A 19,271-nucleotide genomic window follows, 5' to 3' on the forward strand; every position below is an offset into this window, starting at 1 on the left:
CATTGTTAGAAAAAAATTCAAAAAAATTCAAACCCTTTTTTTCGAAACCCCGAGGAGAACAAGAACACAAACGATGCAAAATCATAATTTCACAACCACATACACTATTTAACAACACGAAACCCCGACAAGTGGAACAAATAGAGCAAATACGGATTTTGTCAAGCTAACAAGCCCTTTTTTCGAACTCTAAGGAGAACGAGAACACAAACAACACCAAAAACCGAAATTTTACAACCACATACACTATTTACAAACACACAAACCCCAACAAGTCGAACAAATACAGCAAATAAGGGTTTCTCAAGCATTGAATAACAAAATAAACAACATTGCAGATAAACCCATGTTATTCTTCTTCTTCTCTGACCAAAATCATCATTTTCTCACTTTGATTTCAAAACCCTAACTTTAAAAGAAAAAAAAGTTGAGCGATTTTACGAGAGAAATGGAGAGCGACGGATTCGTTCTTGAGTCGGCTTTTGAAGAGGTTGACGACGGTTTGAAGAAGCACATTTAGCAGTTGAGATCAGTTCGTGGGTTTGAACGTTAAAGGTTTGAAGAAGCAGTTGAGATGATCGTGTGTTTTGAATGAAGTTCGTGTGTTTTGATATGGACTGATGTTGAGTTTAAAATAAATAGAGGGTTAGATTAAATGGTTTGAAATCTTTTTTGTATTTTATAAAAGATTAATAAGTTTGATAAAATACATTTTTAACTCCAATTTTTTTAATTCCAAATTTAATTGGATTTTCACTTGATGTGATCCTTGCGAGTCAGCTCTCTGATAATTTTCAAACTTAAAAGTCACCTTGAGTTAAATTTTCGTGGTAACTGCTCCGTATCCACGTTTTATCCAACTGCACCATTTATTTGGTAACTAATATCCATATTATCCAATTTCTTTAATGCATGAACTTCTGGAAGATGAAGTTTGGGCGAAGCTCAGTAAGCCCAATTCCTCGATTTTATTTATCGCACTCTTTGCAGATTAAAGGGTGTTGAGATTTTCATGTAAGAACCAAGAAAGTTTGTCGTCAATTTTTCCTTAAATTAGAGTTCGATGGAGAGTGAGAATCAAAACTCTGAATTGTGGTAAATGAACAATCTGAGGTTGTGACACCGAAATATGTTCTTTATTGGTGAAGGTGGTTAACTTGAATATTCGATTACGACTTTCAAGAATGGTTTGTCTTGAAAAATCGGAAAGAGAAGTATTTTCTTTACATGTCAATGACTATTTCTGTTGATTCCTTGCAACTTTTACAGGAGACTCAATCGATTTCAAAAGACGAAGAACTGGACTGATTAAATCCCTAACTATCGGTTTTTGGGTTAAATTTGTGCTTTTCCAATTTATATAGTAGCATGTTTTTTCTGTTTTTAGGAATAAATAAAATCAGCCCCCTGAGATATCATTGATTTTTTTTTTTTTTTAAAAGTAGCATTTTTTTGGGTATTTTATTCTTTATTTGATGGATTTTGCAGATGACGCATAATTTTATCAAAAGTGACGCAAAAAGATAATTTAACAACAATGACGGATGGGCGGTACGTTTTCCTTTTTTACTTATGATTTGGTTTAACTTTGTTGGTTTACATTTCCTGTTTTGTCCAAATCTATGAGTTGACGAAAAGCAAGGGCTTTTCCATAGTTTATGTATGGTCCTATCTCTTTTATCAGTATGACAACGAAAATGAAATAATCCATACAACTATGCTCCAACAATTCGTTTATATATGTTGTTGGTATTCTTCTTAGTGGCAATGTAGATGAGGCACTTGAAAAACTGCAATGTCAGAGAAGCACTTACCCCATTGCCGAAGCCGTCGACTGTACCTAAATCTCAACAACACAGATTGCAATTAGCAAACGAGACAGGGAACTTGAAAGAAATGTATTGCGTAGATGACTGTTTGATGTAAGTATCACAAAATTAGGCTTTTTTGATGACATGGGAACCTGCAGCCGCTACCCTTCGGGTGCACGGAGTAAACCAGCTCCTAAGCAATAGCTCGCAAACCACAGAGAGGGGTAACCCGCACTAGGCAAGCCAGTTGCGACGAGCTGACCGAAGGCAAATCCTGCCGACGTAGGCGGGGGTTTCGAGACCTCCATTATGAAAGCCCCATGCTCAACTAACTGAGCCACCCTTGCGGATTAAAAAAAAAAAAAAAATTAGGCATAAACCTTATGTTTCTTTTCCAAACAGCTTTAAGTCGCTTCATCCTGTTGTCATTCATGTAGTCTTTGTTTTTATTTCTTCTTTATGTGTGAATATTAGTATCAACATGTAATACAATGTGAATGGAATGAAGACTGAGGAATGATGAAAAGAAAAAGATCTCATGTATATGGAAGAAGAATCGGTTCTTAACAATGTCTTAGCTCTCCAGTTTGTTGGTTCTCTTAACACGAACATAAAGAAGTCTTCAGAACTTGATCAGATTTTCTTAACATTCCAAGTTTTGCAAATTAGCCTTTCTTTGTCACTTTTTTTGCCTCGACAGTTGTTGCCCAGTAGCTGTTTTAGTGCCAGTATTATTGTTTGACAAGAAAAATAATGGCATCATCTTGAATTTCTTTGAGTAATTGATTAGTGATTTTAGTAATTTTCAATTTGGTCGCCGCAGGAGGTTCTTAGCAGTTTGGTGTTAAAGTAAGACTCTTATGAGCTAATGCAGTAAAATTTGCTTATGAATTTTACCTTTTCTTTTTAAAAGTATGTGTCTTAAGTAAGGTTTGTGGTTGAACTTGAAACATATATATTATCACTACAGTTGTTGCTTTACATACTTTCCTGGAATGAGTACTCTCTATATACTTCTTACCAGTATGTAAGACATCTTAGATTTGATGTTTGTTATCCCAAAGTTCATTTTTCAGAATGTCCTTTGGTAGGTGTATGTATTAACATTTCCCTAAATTCATTTCTCAGGAGAATCACCAGTGGTCGGTAGGTGTAAGGCAGGGGCGGACCCACGTGGTGCCAAGTGGATTCAATTGAACCCACTTGGTCTGTAAATTTACTGTTTATGTAAGGAAAATCATCATTACATTTTAATATATAAAACCTTTTGAATCCACTTGACACAAAGCTTGGCTCTGGCGCAGCGGTCAAGTGGGTTCAATTACACTTTTAGAATGCGGGATCGAACCTCTTTAGACACGCTGCATGCTGTATTTTGTTACTTTTGACCAATTTTCCTCCTATGCTACAAAGAACAGAGTATTGGCCAACAAAAGTCAGTTAATGTTGATTGGTAGTCAACTAGCTAGCCTTTATATTGTCTTTCTTTTTTCCTATGTACCTTTTATATTTTGTTTTCTTACCCAAATTCAATAAAAAATAATTATATAAAATCTATTTTACCTTAAAGAAATTAAAATTTTATAAAATGAATTTTGATACACTCTTTTATAGTTTTTTTGCTAAAAGATGCAACTATATTTGTTGAAATTATATATAGTTTATTTTAATATAGTTAATCAGTTTATATTAGTTTTTTAGTTTACAACTTTTTTTGTATCGACTTTTGTTCGTAAATAACAAAATTGGTCATTATGAATGAATTTTGTTAAATTACATAGAGTTAATAGATTTTTTAATTCTTGTTGAAGTAAAACTCTTTTAATTAGATAGTTTTTCTTAAAAACAAAAAAAAAAAAGTAATAGGTTCTTTGTAATTTTTTGTTCTCAAGTTATTTAAAAAAAAATTGAGGATTGAGTTTAAAATAAGTCTATTTTGAGACTACATTATTAACAAAAAAAAAGGGTGGGGGGGATTGTTCTGCTTAACGCTGCTTAAACTATTGGTTATCACCAATGATCCTCATTTATTACGTCGTAATTGAACCCGCTTGTGTAAAATCCGTGCATGTACAATACGACTTATGTAAGGATTAAGCATTTCCCTAAATTCATTTCTCAGGAGAATCACAAATGGTCGGTATGTATAAATGTTTTTCAGTTTTTAATATTTGTGGTCAGTAGATATGTATAATCAGCTTTGAACTCATGTCATGTAGCGTTGATATAGAAGATGTTAACACATCTATATTTGTTGCTGCTGATATCCATGTGTTTCATTTAATTACTAAATAGATATCCTGGTAATCATTGGATCTGGTCCATTGGAAATGTGGTAAAATTGCTGATCTTTGGATGATGTGAACTTAACCATCCATAGATATTGAATATCTTAGGACGGTGGTAAAATTGCTGCTTAGAAGGACTTCACCAGGGCTACTACTACAGCATCAAAAGTATACAAGTACTCAGGTTGTGGCGTTCACCATATTCAAATATGTTTGTTAACATGTAACCACGTTTTTTAAGTAATCAAGGTCAACTACTTTTCCTATTCCATAGTTTGTTTTATTTCGTTTCGATTTTGATGACAAATTTAGTTTATGAGACTGGCATGAATTTTTCTGTTAGTAGGATCTAATACTTTGTTTGAGAAGCTTTAGCAGATGAATCATATGTATACAACACTGATGTACCAAATGAGATCATTCGTGACAAGGTTAGACTCATCTTCTTTTCTCCTTTTAGCGACCGTGTTTCTTTTCCTTGAAGATTGTTCTTCTTCTTCTTCTTCCTAACGCTCTACCATTCTACGGATTCCTATATGCTACGAAGACCACCTTAGATAGAAAGAGGGAGTAAGACAAGGAGATTGAAGACAAGTACCGGAAAGTGCTGCAGAATCCATAAAGCTTACCACAATTAGAGAAGAAGATAGAACAACCTCAGTTATATGTGTTAACATCGTTTTTTAGTTAGTGCAAGTTATATTTCAACTTCGAATCCTTTTTTTTTTTTTTTTGCTTATACTTTGTCTACACAATTTTCAAACAAGCAAATGTTACATCATTTGGTGTTTGAAGCCTGCTTTGAAACCGTAAATTATATTTGCAGGTAGCTCCGTCATAAGAGTGAAAGTTCACTGTTTCAGCAGTCGCAGGGGTATAATGGTCAAAAAGGCTGCTCGATTTCACTCATGTTTCACCCCAGAAGCAACCAGAAGATTTTGGTTCTCTTCATGACAGAACAGAAACAATAGCACTTACATCACGCCTTTTGCAATGCTTATTTCTATTAAATTGATTTATAGATTAATGGTTTTTTCTCTAATAGATTCTGATTGGTAGTTCACTGGATATACAGGAGTATTTGTTATTGATTTTTCCGTACCCAGCGTTTCATCTTAGATGCAGTGGTGTGCAAAATAGCTTATTGTATGCCAAGAAATAACTAATTAAGAGAAGAGTTTGTCTGTTTTTACTATATTCCACACATATATTTGCAGTTTTTATATCATTTTTGTTTTGTATTTTGACAAGTTTTCTTCCATACTTGGAAGATTAGATTTATTAATATTACTTGACATTAAGCTACTTGGTCAATAAGTAATGAATAAAACACAACGGTAAGGACAACAGATGAATCTTAGCTTCCTCAAGCTACTATTAAAAAATTCTTTCAAAGTTATATTGTTTTTAAATTAAATTTAATATAATGTTTTATTTTCTGCAGTATTTTTGAATTGATATGAGTGTGTATCTTCATTTTACTATATTCCCATATTCCTTTTTGTTGGTTAAAAATTTTAATCTTCGATGAGGTTGCACTTGTTTCACCATATTAATTTACTGCAACTTTTATTATGATTATATTATTTTCGCATATTTATATATTGGTAGTTTTACATAAGTATTAAAGAAGCATTGGTTTTGGAGTTTGTTTAATAACCGAAACATATGTTTTTAGAATATGTATGCGGCTATTAATTTATTCCAACTGTCATTACAATTAGCTATTTCGATGAATATATTATATTATAGTGGTGATAATGGTGCTAAACTCTTTTTAGTAATCTATTTTGTTTAATATTCGTGTTTACATAGCAATGAAGTTTTACTTCAACAATGATCGATCTTCTAGATAAACTACCTGCCAAATTCGTCTAAGTCAACTGTCCCAGATGATTTAGAAAAAGGAAAGTGCCCACCATGATCATGCTTATTAAATAACACATTTATTTGTCTGTTTTATAATGTTAAAATCTCACGTGCTATGTTGACCAAAACACAATGAAGAAAATAATTCGTGTTTTTTTTACACCCGTCTTAGCACCATAACTATATTGAACTTACTTCCATACACAACCTCACTGACTCAGTATAACAAAACCCTAACTCTTCCTTCATTCTCCATTGGAGGATGATTTTTTGGAACTGCGAGCAAAGTATATGAAAACATGAATGATCATGACTTATTTATTACCTACAGAAGAGCAATTTAAATAGGACGCGTGAGATTCTGGAAAGTATAACGCATGAAAAGTATTGACATTATGATCACTTGCCGTAATGTTTTAATAATATGTATGTTCTACCAAAAAATAAATAAATTAGCTTGCGTCCAATCTTTTCATCCTTTATTTGTGGTGTCATGAAATAATATTTCCTTTTAGCGAGATTTTAGATACTTGCTTTCTCTTGCTAGATTTGAATCAGAATATTTAGTGTGTAACTGGCAGTGAGAAACCAGTGGTGATGCACGACTTTGTAAGAAAAATTGACATTAGGCTAATTATCACTCTCTGAATTATGAAAGATGAAATGCTGATATTCACTGATTGTGTAAACTATAGTAACACAATCAGGTCACTCTTAGTAGATAGTTATATGTAACTTGTATAGTTAGTATTAGGTTGTTATTGGCCGAGTGTAAAACCAGAGGCGGATCTAGGATTTGAAGGTGGCGGATGCCATAATTTTCTTCAATGTACATCTTGTTAGGAACATGTATTTGGGTCGGGTTCATCTCTTTTAATTTATTCGGGTCAACTTAATAGGCTTTTTTTTATTTGAAAATATGAAAATTACATCTCAAAAATCAAGAAACGAACATAATTAGCATCTTAAACAAGGAATCACACCCATTAACAATAGAAGTAAAATCAACATTTTCACCAAGCGACTTGCATCTCTTATGTATATTAAAAAATGAATTTGCACAAGTAAAATAACATCTTCAATAAGGGAATTACACCAATCAAAATAAGAAAAATAATAGAAAAACTCTTCAATAGGTAAATACATCCCATAAGTAAATGTAAAATTAGATAAACTACAAGTTCTCAAAAATAAATCATAAATTTCATGTTTTTTCTAAGCAGTGCTTACGAAATTTCTATCACAATTTAAGTAGTAAAGGGATTTAAATTGAATTTAACAATTATAGAATAACATAAATTTTTATAATACGCTCCCTCCGTCCATTTTTATTTGTCCATTATACTAAAAATATATGTCCACTTTTACTTGTAAGTTATGTAGTTTGAAAAACCAAGACATAATTTACCATTTTATACCTATTTTACCCTTATTATTAAGTACTCCAATTCATTTCTCATTTTATTTATTGCTTATTAAGAGTGTCCTAAGTCAATATAGACAATTAAACATGGACGGAGAGAGTAATAAATAAAAGAAATTATAAAAAAAAATTGAATTTTGATCTCAATCCAAAAATCCCATTGAGACCCAAGTTTTTTTATTTAAATACTCGCAGATTTGAGATTAAGATAAATGCTTAATTTAAGGGATTTTGAAGTTTCTATTTGTGTGTTCTCGCTAGAGATCACAGATAAAATAATAGAAAAGAGTAAAGACAATATAAATAATAAAAAGATAAATAGAAAATTGGGAGAGCCGAAAAGGGAATTACTGGTACAAAGGAAGTAAAAAGCACAAAGAAAAACGGGAGTCGAAAAATGTTCTAGATAAATTCAAATTTGCGTCTACCAGTCGTGGCACCTTTGTCTAATTTACGATTGGGGGTGATAGGATCAAATATTTAACCTAATTTAAGCAAATTACAACATAAATATATAAAAAATTGGGATAAGGCAATCCCCCGAACTATACCCAAAATTATACGACACACCTTACCTTTTATCCCTATTACCCCCTAAACTTATTTAAAACGAATAATTACCCCCCTGCCGATTCCCACTCTCATATGGGAGAGTGACATACCTCTCCTTGCCACATGTGTATTTATTTATTTTCTTCTTTTTTTTTTTTTTTTTAATTTTTTCAGCTTACGTGTTAATTTTTTTAAAAATAAAAATAAAAAATTAAATTTTCATTAAAAAAAAATGAGTTTTAAAACTCGTTTTTTTTTTAATTTGAAAATTTGATTTTTTTTAAACCCATTTAAAAAAATAAAAAATAAAAAATAAAAACATGGATTAAAAAATTGAATTTTCTTTTAAAAAAATGATTTTTAAAACCCTTTAAAAAAAAAAAAAAAATTGAAAATTTGTTTTTTTTTAAAACCCGTTTTTGAAAAAGAAAAAAAAACTGAAAAATGATTTTTTTTTTTTAAATATGGAAAAATGGATTTGTTAAAAATATGGAAAACTTGATTATTTTTTTAAAATGTCTTTAAAAATCTTGATTTTCATGATTTCATTTTCTTAGTACACTTTTATTTTTCAAATAAAATCGGAAAAGTGTTTTTCTTGCCAAAATGTGAAAAAAAGCGAATTTTTATAAAATTTTGAAAAAATTAATTATTTTCTTAACATGTGGAAAACCCGTTTTTTTAAAACTAAATGTGGAAGACTAGATTTATTTTCAAATTTTAAGAAAATGCGATTTTTAAGAAAAAAAAAATTAAGTTTTCCCCTTTTTATGTTTTCACTCTCTCAAAGAGAGTGAAACACAACCACACTGTCGGCGTTTAGGGGGTAATTATTCCATTTTAAATAAGTTTAGGGGGGTAATAGGACTCAAGAAAAGGTAAGGTGTGTCGTAGCAATTTTGGGTATAGTACAGGGGGGTAACAGTGCCTTATCCCTAAAAAATTTATTAATCTAGGTGGTTGCCATGCCACTCCCACCCTAAGGGGTGGATCCGGCCCTGTGTAAAACAAAAGAGTATCAATTTTTAACGGGTTGGATCAAGTGGGGCAGGTCAATAAGATGGCTAAAATAAGTACCTTTTTATTTTTTAGAAATTTAGCTTAAAATAAAAAAAAATCCATGTTAGCAAATTTAATGAAAAAATCATTTAAATTGGCTGGGTGTCTCTCTAGGTGAAAAACTAATAATTGAGTGACTTTTGGGTTATAAAACAAGTTGAGTGACTTTCTTAGAAAACTACTCATCCTTGAGTGACTTTTGGGTTAAAAAATAAAGTTGAGTGACTTTCGTGCTTTTCGTAAATATGAGATATTATCTGGTTATTTTGCTATAGGTCATACGTGCAAAATAAAAATGATACTTTAATACGACGGCTTTTCATCTTATATAAAATCATGTATAATCTATTTTGTTTAATATTCGTGTTTACATAGTAATGAAGTTTACTACAGCAATGATCGATCTTCTAGACAAACTACCAGCCGATTAGTCTATGTCAACGGTCCCAATGATTTATAAAAAGGAAGATGCCCACCATGAGCATGCTTTTATTAATAGCACACTAATTTATATTATAAGTTACATATTCTCACGTGCTATTTTGACCCAAACACAAGGAAGAAAATGCGTCCTGTTTCTAGCCTCCCATTACCTCATATACTTTTGTTGTTATATAGGAAAATTTATATATATTAGACTAGCTTATCAAATTCTTCACCTAACAAACCAATAATTAAGAAAAGCGAATCACTTAGTTGAAAACGTGCCTCTAAGAATTTTTAATTTCTACTTTCTATTTTCCTTCTTGTTTTCTTTTTCCTTGTCTTGACTGGCTAGCTGTTAAATTGAGAAAGAGAGAATCATGTTCCTAATCCCAAAATTTTATCAATTTAGAAGCTTAAGGGTTATTGGGGATTATTTATAAGCAGCAGCACATCTCTGACCCTAACAAAACCAACTAAATAAAATAATCTAAGGATGTATTTGGTATGAAGGCAACCGTTTTTCAGAAAATGTTTTCGGATTTTCTGATTTTTTGTTGATCAAAATTATTGAATTTTTTTTTCTGTGACAAGTAATTCCAAAAAAAAAAAAATGATTTCATTAATGAAAGTAGGAAAAATAAGTTTCATAAATGGTACGGTACATTAATTATCTCGTCCAATACATCCATACCCATAGAAGGGGCAGAGCGACAACGGTAGCTACATGTTTGGCAGACAGTGTCGGCTTTAGGATGAAGCTGATAAAGCAAAGGTCTTAGGCCCAAAATTATAGGGGTCCCAATTTTCACTATTATAATTTATAGGTTTATAAATTAGTTTTTGAAAAATGAGTATTTTAAAGTAAAAAATATAATTTTTTAATTTAAAAATAAAAGAAAACTTTAAAATAGATTTGAACAATGCGAAGCATATGAATTTTTTTAATTAGTGCTATCTAAAAACCGGTTGGTAAAAATAACGATGTGTACATTTCATGCATGAGAAATCTTACTGACCATATTCCAACTAAGTTTATTTCATCGGATGCACGTGCTGACCTAGTTTTATTGAATATACTTGAGAACTGTCTTGTTAAGATTTGATGGCCATCAATTTTGCCGAGTCGCCCCTGTTGGCAGAACTCAGTAGATTTGGCTCAAACCCTATATTTGTGTTAAAATTCATTTAATATATACAAAAATCTATTAAGAACCCAGTAAGCAAAAATAATTGTTGTTTAGAACTCATAAACTAAAAATCATGACTTCTTCTCTACCTCATAGCCCCGATACCCACACTCCTACCCTTCGCCTATGCCTAGATTATATAAATACTTTTAGGATAATAGTTTTCACTTTCTTACGGAACACCAGTAAATAACTAAGAAGCCCAATTATTTTTACGGAAGACATTTTCCGTGAAAAATCATTTAAACATTTTCCATTGCACCAAACACACCCTAAATGTCATGTGCATTTTCTTTTGTAACCAATCACCAAATAAATAAAGAAATAATCAAGACCAATTATATATTACTAGTATATCTTTAATTAAAGTCAAATCATCACCTTCCTTCCTCTTTCCTAACTTCCACTCCTCTCCCCTACATCTCTCTGTATTTTTTCAAAGTATATATCATCACTCTCTCTTCTCCACTTTCCAAACTAATTTCCCATTCTTCTCACCAGAGCAAAAAACACACAATAATTTCATATACAGAAATTAAATGAATACGGAAATGATAGATTTCAACTTCGACAGTGCTTGTACTACTCCCTATATAAGTGCTCCTGCAAGTCCTCAACATTTTGGGACAACATTCTTTTTCAGTGCCCCAACAAGTCCTACTCGTATTTCCGCCCTTTACGGAGAAACTAACGTTACCCGTTACAACGATCATGATGATGATAATGCAGATGATTTCGCTTTTGAATTTAACGGACATGAATTGGAGAAAAACATAATAATATCAGGAGCTGACGAGCTATTTGATGGCGGAAAAATCAAGCCTTTATTTGAGTCCCCGATATCACCAAAGCGGAGGCTCAAAGGTAAGAAGAACGCTATCGAGCCAATTGTAGAAGCCAAGGAAAGAACTCAAAATTCTATAAGAAATAATTCTTCTGGTTGCAGTAGACATAAAGCGACAAGATCATTATCTCCTCTGAGAGTATCGGATTTATTGTTAATTGATGAGGATGATGAAAGTATTGATCAAGAGAAAACAGAGTCATCTGTTTCATCGTTGATATCGCTATGGAACAGTTGGAAATTGAAAGACTTATTGCTATTCAGAAGTGCTTCTGAGAGTCGAGCAAGTAGCAGTACAGAAGAGTTAAACAAGTATTCTCTAGTGAAGAAAATCCGTCAAGAAAATGTGAAGAATTCATCGGAATTGAGTTCGAGGAGGAAGACGAGGAGACCGATTTCGGCTCATGAATTGCATTACAAGATGAAGAAGGAGATGTTGAAAGATATGAAGAAGAAAACTTTCTTACCATACAAGCAAGGTTTACTTGGTTGGCATGGTTGCTCTGGGTTCGATGATACAGTTTCTGCCTATATGACTCCTCGTCAATAGTTAATAATCTGATTCTTTCCATGTGTAATTACATTTATTTGTTTGATATATACTTCCTGATTTCCACCTCATCTAATGTGAACGTTTCTAATGATCCCTAGCCGGAGAATTTGAACTTGATGAATTCAATTTCTAAAGTTCATAGCATTGAGCTTATTTTTTTTTGGGTTCAAAATTTCATATTTTGGTTGCTCTAACTATATAGGTCTCTTGGTTGCTCAAGACTCGATGATATAATCTCAGTGTACATGACTCATCGTCAATAGTTCTTAGGTAGAATAAATCGGGACACCTTTATAAAAGAGTTGGAGATGAATGAGTGAAAAGCTTGTTTTATTGTATTATGATGGTCTCATATTTATACAGCTGATAATTGAATCCCAAGATTACAGGTAAGGAAAAGGAAAGATATTAAACTACGGATACATTCCTGATACTAACAGATTACAATCAATCAAATGAGATATTTACAAAATAAAATAAAATCAGATTTGTATTCAAGTTGTTGATATTGTTTAGTTATGAACTTTAAGGTGTTGATATTGTTCCTTAGGCCCCTCAAGTTAGGAGAGGTGTCAACAACTCCTAACTTGATGAGATTACATTAAAAAGATGCAGCGGGCAGTGGCTTAATGAGTGTATGAACAAGTTGACCAGCAGAGTGAAAATGAACAATGTTGATGTGGTGTTGTTGCACTTGATCACGAACAAAGTGAAAGTTAATTGCAATTGGACTTTGGCAGTGATAAGTGGTGCCAATGTTGTTGCAGTAAATTTTTTAAATAGTGGGAAGTGGAATCTTTGGCGAGTCTTGGAAACTTGACCTCTATCTTCGAGATAGGGGTAAAGATGCGTACACTTTACCCTCCCGGACCCGTATTGTAGGATTTCACTGGGTATGTTGTTGTTGTAGTGGAAAGTGGAATGAAGAGTTCAGTCAACAAATTCGTTATCCAATTTCCTTTGGCAACTGCTCTATATTTGGCTTCGGTGGATGAACGAGCAACAGAGCGTTGTTTCTTGGAGGACCAACTGATGGGACTTAGACCAAGATACATAACATAAGCAGAGGTGGATGATCGATCAGTAAGGTCACCTGCCCAATCAACATCTGAATAAATATGGAGTGCATGATCTGATTACTTGCGGAAGAAAAGGCCATGCATTACTGTTTGTTTCAGATAGTGCAGAACACGCTTAACAACAGTCCAATGAATTACAGTAGGACGATGCATGAACTGAGAAAGCTTGTTCACAATATAACTTACGTCAGGGAGTGTAAAAGCCAAACACTGCAATTTTTCAATAGCAGAGCGATACTGCTTTGCATCAGCGAAAGGAGAGCCATCATCCAACTTAAGTTGCATGGAGGTAGATAGCAGTAAGCGGACATATTTGCTTTCTCACATTGAGAATTCTTTAAGCACATATGTGATGTAGTTACACTGAGAAAAGATCAAACCATCTGCATTTGGAAGGACTTCCACACCTAGAAAATAATGCAGTAGCCCAAGATCCTTAAGAGAAAAACATTTAGATAAAGCATCCTTGACATTGTTGACAGCTGTCACATTGTCTCCTGTTACTACAATATCATCGACATAAACAAGAATATATATCATTATACCCATTGAGTGAAAATAAATAAGGAGCTATCAGAGTGTGATATTTTAAAAGCAAGCAAGACAAAGAATTCCTTGAGTTCATTGTACTACGCCTGTGGGGCTTCTTTAAGCCCATAAATGGCCTTTCGAAGGCGACATATCTGATTTGGATAGTCTGGATGTTCAAAAGCTTTTGGTTACTTCATGTATACATCTTCTTCAAGATGACCTTGAAGGAAAGCGTTGTTGACATCTTGTTGATGAAGAGGTCAACCAAAGCAGGTGGAAAGAGACAACACAATGTGTACAGTTTTGGACGTGACTACGGGACTGAATGTGGAATGAAAGTTAATGCCAGGACGTTGTGTAAATCCCTTGGCAACTAATCGTGCTTTATAACGATTAATAGAACCATCAACCTTGTGTTTTTTATAAAAGATCCATTTCTTTGTCAAAATTGTTGTGCTTAGGATCAGGAGGTATGAGCTCCCATGTTTTGTTTTTGAGGAAAACAATTTTGTTTTTGGATCCTTGGATGCCTGCTTCATCGTGGAACATGGGAAAAGGGAGGGTAGGACGCATATATGGTCAAAGAGACGTTTGGGTTTACAGATTTTATTTTATGACCGGGTAGTAATACGTACGGGTGAAGGGTGAGGTAGAGGTGGAGGTGAAGATTGATGGGAAGGCAGGGAACTAGTTGATGATAAGGAGGTAGTCGGATTACTTGGACTGGAGGAATTAACATGAGAAGAAGTAGAGTTAGAATGACTTATCCTTGGAGAAGTAGATGGCATTGGCCTTTGGAGGTTCAGGAGAAGCATTGGACGCAGTCATTGGAGCATGTATAGGAGCATCTATTTGCGGAGATGCACGTGCAGAGACTGGAATTAGAGGAATAAGATCAAATCATGCAGGGTCTTTAAAATTGTTTTATTTAGAGTTTTCTGAATTTTTGGATGGGAGACGATTATGCCATGATATTCTGGAGTTTGAAGATTTGAATTTTGAAAAAATATTTTGATAAGGAAAGATATTTTTCTAGAAAATTAACATCTCTGAAAGATAAACTTTGGATTTGACTGGATCAAAACACTGATAACTGAATTCAATTAAAAATCCAAGGTAGACACGTGGCGTTGATCAGAGTTCTAATTTGTTTTTGGAATATGGCTTTAATCATGGGTAACAAAGACAACCAAAAATACGACTTAGTTTAAAATTTGGTTTGTAACGACCCTTCCGGTCGTTATGGAAAATGTAGGATCACCCCACCAAATAGAACCTTCCCAAGGGTAGGAAGAGCTAATAGAAACTTGGTTGTATAAGTCTAAGAACTTAAAAATTGACTTGTTTGTGGATTTTGTTTAATTGTGGTGAGCTATCGGGGGGTGACGTAGAAAATTAGCACTCCGTTGAGAATTCTGAGGCCACGAATGGATTAGTATGATGCTTTTATGTCTATATGCATGTTTTATTTGTGTTTGTGAATCCTCGGATGAAATGTTGGGTGATAGAGTGGAAAACTGGGCAAAAAGTCGAGCTTACTTCCCAAATGGTACTGCTGCGGCGGGGTGGGTACCGCTATGGCAGCACCGCTATAGTGGTGAGTTCCTTAATGCCAGCAGTCAATCTTAGTTCGTGTGTCCGCTATGGCAGGCAGTGGCCCGCTATGGCTAGCCATAGCGGAGGTCGGGGTTTCTTTGGTCCACTATAGCAGGCACTTGGCCGCTATAGCAAGACCGCTGCAGTGGTGGTTTGACTGCCGCAGCGATCGACGGGAGCAGAATTGCGGGTTTTAAACACTTAGTTCCGAATTCTTTATTCATAAAACTCCAACACGGTTCCTCAGTAAACCTAGGGCAAAATTCCAAGCTAGGACAAGAATATTCTTGAGATGTAAGTCTCACCCATCCCTTTCAATCATTCCGTATCATCTTCATGGTTATCATCCCTTTTATGGGATGGTGAAATTAGTAATAGTAACCCTAGAACGTAATAAACCTTCTATACTTGATGGGTTGTGATTGTTATCACTTATTTATCATATAATGGCTTGGGTTAACTCTTCTTAATCAAGAATTGAACCTTTAGAGCCATGAACTAAGTGAATTGAGACTTAGGGTAAAAATGGTAGCTTGGCCATGGAAACTGCTTGTAATTTGAGTGTTGATTAAACATTGTTATAGTTGATGGTTAGTGATGACTAAGGCCCTTGTTAGGTTGTTTTACACCTAGAAATCATTCACCCATTGGAATGAGGCTAAAGGGGAGGGTATCTTGTATTGATTTTGTGACTTCGTGACTCATTGAACATTCTAATTTCTAGACTTTGAGCGTTCTGAGGCTTTACGGAAGGGAAAATCTGTAGCGGAGTGATTCGCGTTGTTCCAGCTCTACATTTGAGGTAGGCTACGGTCTACTTGAGTTAGACTTTGATTAGTTGATTGTATGTGTTGTGAATTCAATAGGAGAAAGCATGTCTAATCTTCATGCATGATGTTGTGTGGTTGAACTCCTATATGAAATTGATTGAGTGAATGTGTGGGCTTCGTGCCACTATTTATTTTGTTGAACCTATAGTTTGATGTTGTTGTAGTGAGAAGTTAATAGGATCTTCTCGGTGAGATTGTGACATAAAATGATGATTTGAGCATTGATAATATGAGAGTAAGGAATACTAAGGTATATACATACATGAAAAGGCACAAATGTGACCTATATTATGAGCTCGTGGTCCGAGGTTTGTTTCGAAAATGAGTGGCACTTGTTGTGGACCGCATCCGAGGTTTTTTTCGGAGCAGAGGATTTATGGCTCGGGTCCGATGAGTATCCGAAACGAGTGGTACATGGACACCATTGGTCCCTTGCAGGTCATGACTACTGAGCAATGACATCAGTTAGCATGTGTGTACAGTGAGTATATGGTTATTATGGTAGACTTGTTCCCGTTTGTTGTTTCTGTTGATTTGATTCTTAATATCTTGGGTGACTTGATTTGTGATTATCCTTGGTTGACTTGTTGTGGTTTATTGATTTCACGTCTGTTGGCTGGCTTGTTTATTCTATTGATTTTATGATAGATGCATGATACTAATCTTAGTTGGCCTATGATATCTAACGGTACATAGTGTTGTACTGATACTACCTTCTTTGCATTCTTTTGAGTGTGTAGATTGTGATACGTAGATCGCTTACCCGTCCTCATATCTAGCGTTGAGGCCGTTGCTGACAGATTTAGGGTCAGCTTCTATCCATGCCAGGCCTCCCGAAGATCTTCTTTTATGATGTCTACTTCTACTCCAGACATTTGGTTATTTGTCAGACAGATTTCATTCCTTAGACATGTTTTAGATTAGAGTCCTTGTACGGTGACTTTCAAATTTTGAGAATTTGTAATAGTTAGGACTCCCGCATTTACTTCATTGTTTTATGGCATGACTTACTTTGACTATCTTGTGCTTGAATGAGTAATAACAGATTGAATTGGTTAATATAAAAATTGACTTGAATAAATAGATGACTTGTGTGTTGGTTCGTCCACTAGAAGTTAGTGTGAGTGCCAATCATGGCGGGTTGGGTCGTGACATAGTTGTTGTCCAAATAAAGCTTGATAAGGAGATTGTTTATTTATGATATTTTTGAAAGAAGGAAATCGATTAATTAGATAAACAACTGCTTTAACTATGAAACTCCAAAAATAATGGGGCAAAGATGCTTGGTGGAGTAGTGTTCTAGCCTTTTCAATGATATGGCGATGTCGACGTTCAACCAAAGCTATACGCTGAGGGGTGTAAGGATGGGAAGTTAAGTGTTGCATTTCAGTGGCAGCAAAAATTGGTTTGAGAGCTTGAAATTCTCCTCCACCATCGGAACAGAGGGAGATAAGTTTTGTTTGAAAATAGTTCTCAATTAAAGGTTAAATTCTGATTTTTTTTTGAGACATCACTTTTGTTTTTGATAGTATAAAGCCAAGCGTACCTTGTGAATTGATCAACGAAACTAATATGATATAACTTTTGATCAACGAAGAGAGTTGGAGAAGGACCCCACACATCTGTCTAAAGAATATCAAGTGGTTTAGAACTATGTAAAGATGAAATAGAAAAAGGATGTCTGTGGCTTTTATTGCATTGACAAGAATTACAAAAGTCTAACTTAGAGGCATTGGAATAAGGCAAATGACAGCTATGAAGGATAAAATTTAAAAAATGATTATTTGGGTGTCCTAATCTTTGATGCCACAGAGTAAGAGAAGGAGTGACGCTAGCTGAATGCGCTTCTGGTGGATTGGCTTGAAGTACATGTTTTGCAGTTGGCCACTTGTACAAGTCCTCCCTATTCAGGCAGCGTAGCAATAGTTCCCCCCTTTTTAGTGCCTTTACAACAAAATGAAAAGGAAAAAACTCAATAGAAGTTTTATTTTGTTTACAAAATTTAGAGGTAGTGATTGGATTTTTCTTAATGGAAGGTACAAACAAAATATTATGGAGGAAAAATGAAAAATTCAGAGTTTGTAGAAGAGATGATACCGTAGGTGTAATTGGGATCTTATTACTGTTACCCATTGAGATTTCTTCAGAAACAGAATAATCATATGGTGAGACTAAAGTTTGTGAATCAACAGTGATATGATGAGAGGCTCCAGTATCAAGGATCCAAGGGTCGGTGTTGGTTATGGTGCGAGCACATAATGTGCCTCAGCTTCAAAGTGATTGTGAGACTTGGATCTGCACACATTAGCCACATGCCCAAAATTTCCACACAATTGGCATTGAATTTGTGACTTGGAGTTTGATGGAAAAGTAGGAGGCCAAGTTGATGGAAACAATCCATTATTGTTTGCCAAGTTCTTGTTCAAGTTCATATTATTGAAAGACATATCAGATTGGCGCCACTGTTGATTTTGGCCGTTCCATTTGTGGCATAGCTTAGGACCAACACTTTGATTGTTGCTTTGTGGTGTTGTACGTTGAGCAACCTGGGCTGTGATGAGGTTTGCTGCCTTTTTCTTTTCCTCATGTTTGAGGAAGATTTCATGACCAGAAAGTATCAAACAGTTCTTTGTATGTGATTGGGGTGTCATGAGCTCGAATTGCAGCGCTTATTTCACGATATTCTGGGCATAAACCACTGAGAATTTTGATCACAACTTATTCATTAGTGATTGGTACTCCAACAGTTACAAGTTCATCAGCGTTAGAGCGAATTTCAGGAATATATTCAGTAATTGTCTTATGATCTCACGAGACTTTGCCTAGGGTGTCTCTCAGACTATAGATGAATGTGTAAAAGCTTGTTTTATTTGTATTATGTTGGTCTCCTATTTATACAGCTGATTGGGAATTGAATCCCAAGATTACAGGTAAGGAAAAGAAAAGATATTAAAATACAGATACATTCCTGATAATAACAGATTACAATCAATCAAATGAGATATTTGCAAAATTAAATAAAATCATATCTGTAATCAAGTTGTTGATACTGTTCAGATATGAACTTTAAGGTGCTGATATAGTTCCTTTACTTTAAACCCGACGACTTTAATTTAATGCACATCTAAACTTTATAGTAGCCTAATTACACCTCTCAACTAGACATTCGAACTTACCCCCCGATAATCAAGAAGGCGGAGTAGCTCGCTACTTCCCAAAGTTA

At 34.3% G+C, this 19,271-nt stretch overlaps 1 protein-coding gene across 1 annotated transcript; it reads left to right on the forward strand.

The window, feature by feature from the left end:
• Positions 1 to 11,026: 11,026 nt before the first annotated feature.
• LOC132029355 (uncharacterized) lies at positions 11,027 to 12,332 on the forward strand. Its single transcript, XM_059418649.1, has one exon. The coding sequence runs from the start codon at positions 11,155 to 11,157 to the stop codon at positions 12,007 to 12,009; it is 855 nt and encodes a 284-aa protein (XP_059274632.1). The 5' UTR covers positions 11,027 to 11,154; the 3' UTR covers positions 12,010 to 12,332.
• The last annotated feature ends 6,939 nt before the right edge of the window (positions 12,333 to 19,271 follow it).

The sequence above is a fragment of the Lycium ferocissimum genome, chromosome 9 (genome assembly GCF_029784015.1).
Source record: "Lycium ferocissimum isolate CSIRO_LF1 chromosome 9, AGI_CSIRO_Lferr_CH_V1, whole genome shotgun sequence".
In the NCBI taxonomy this organism is placed as follows: Eukaryota; Viridiplantae; Streptophyta; class Magnoliopsida; order Solanales; family Solanaceae; genus Lycium; species Lycium ferocissimum.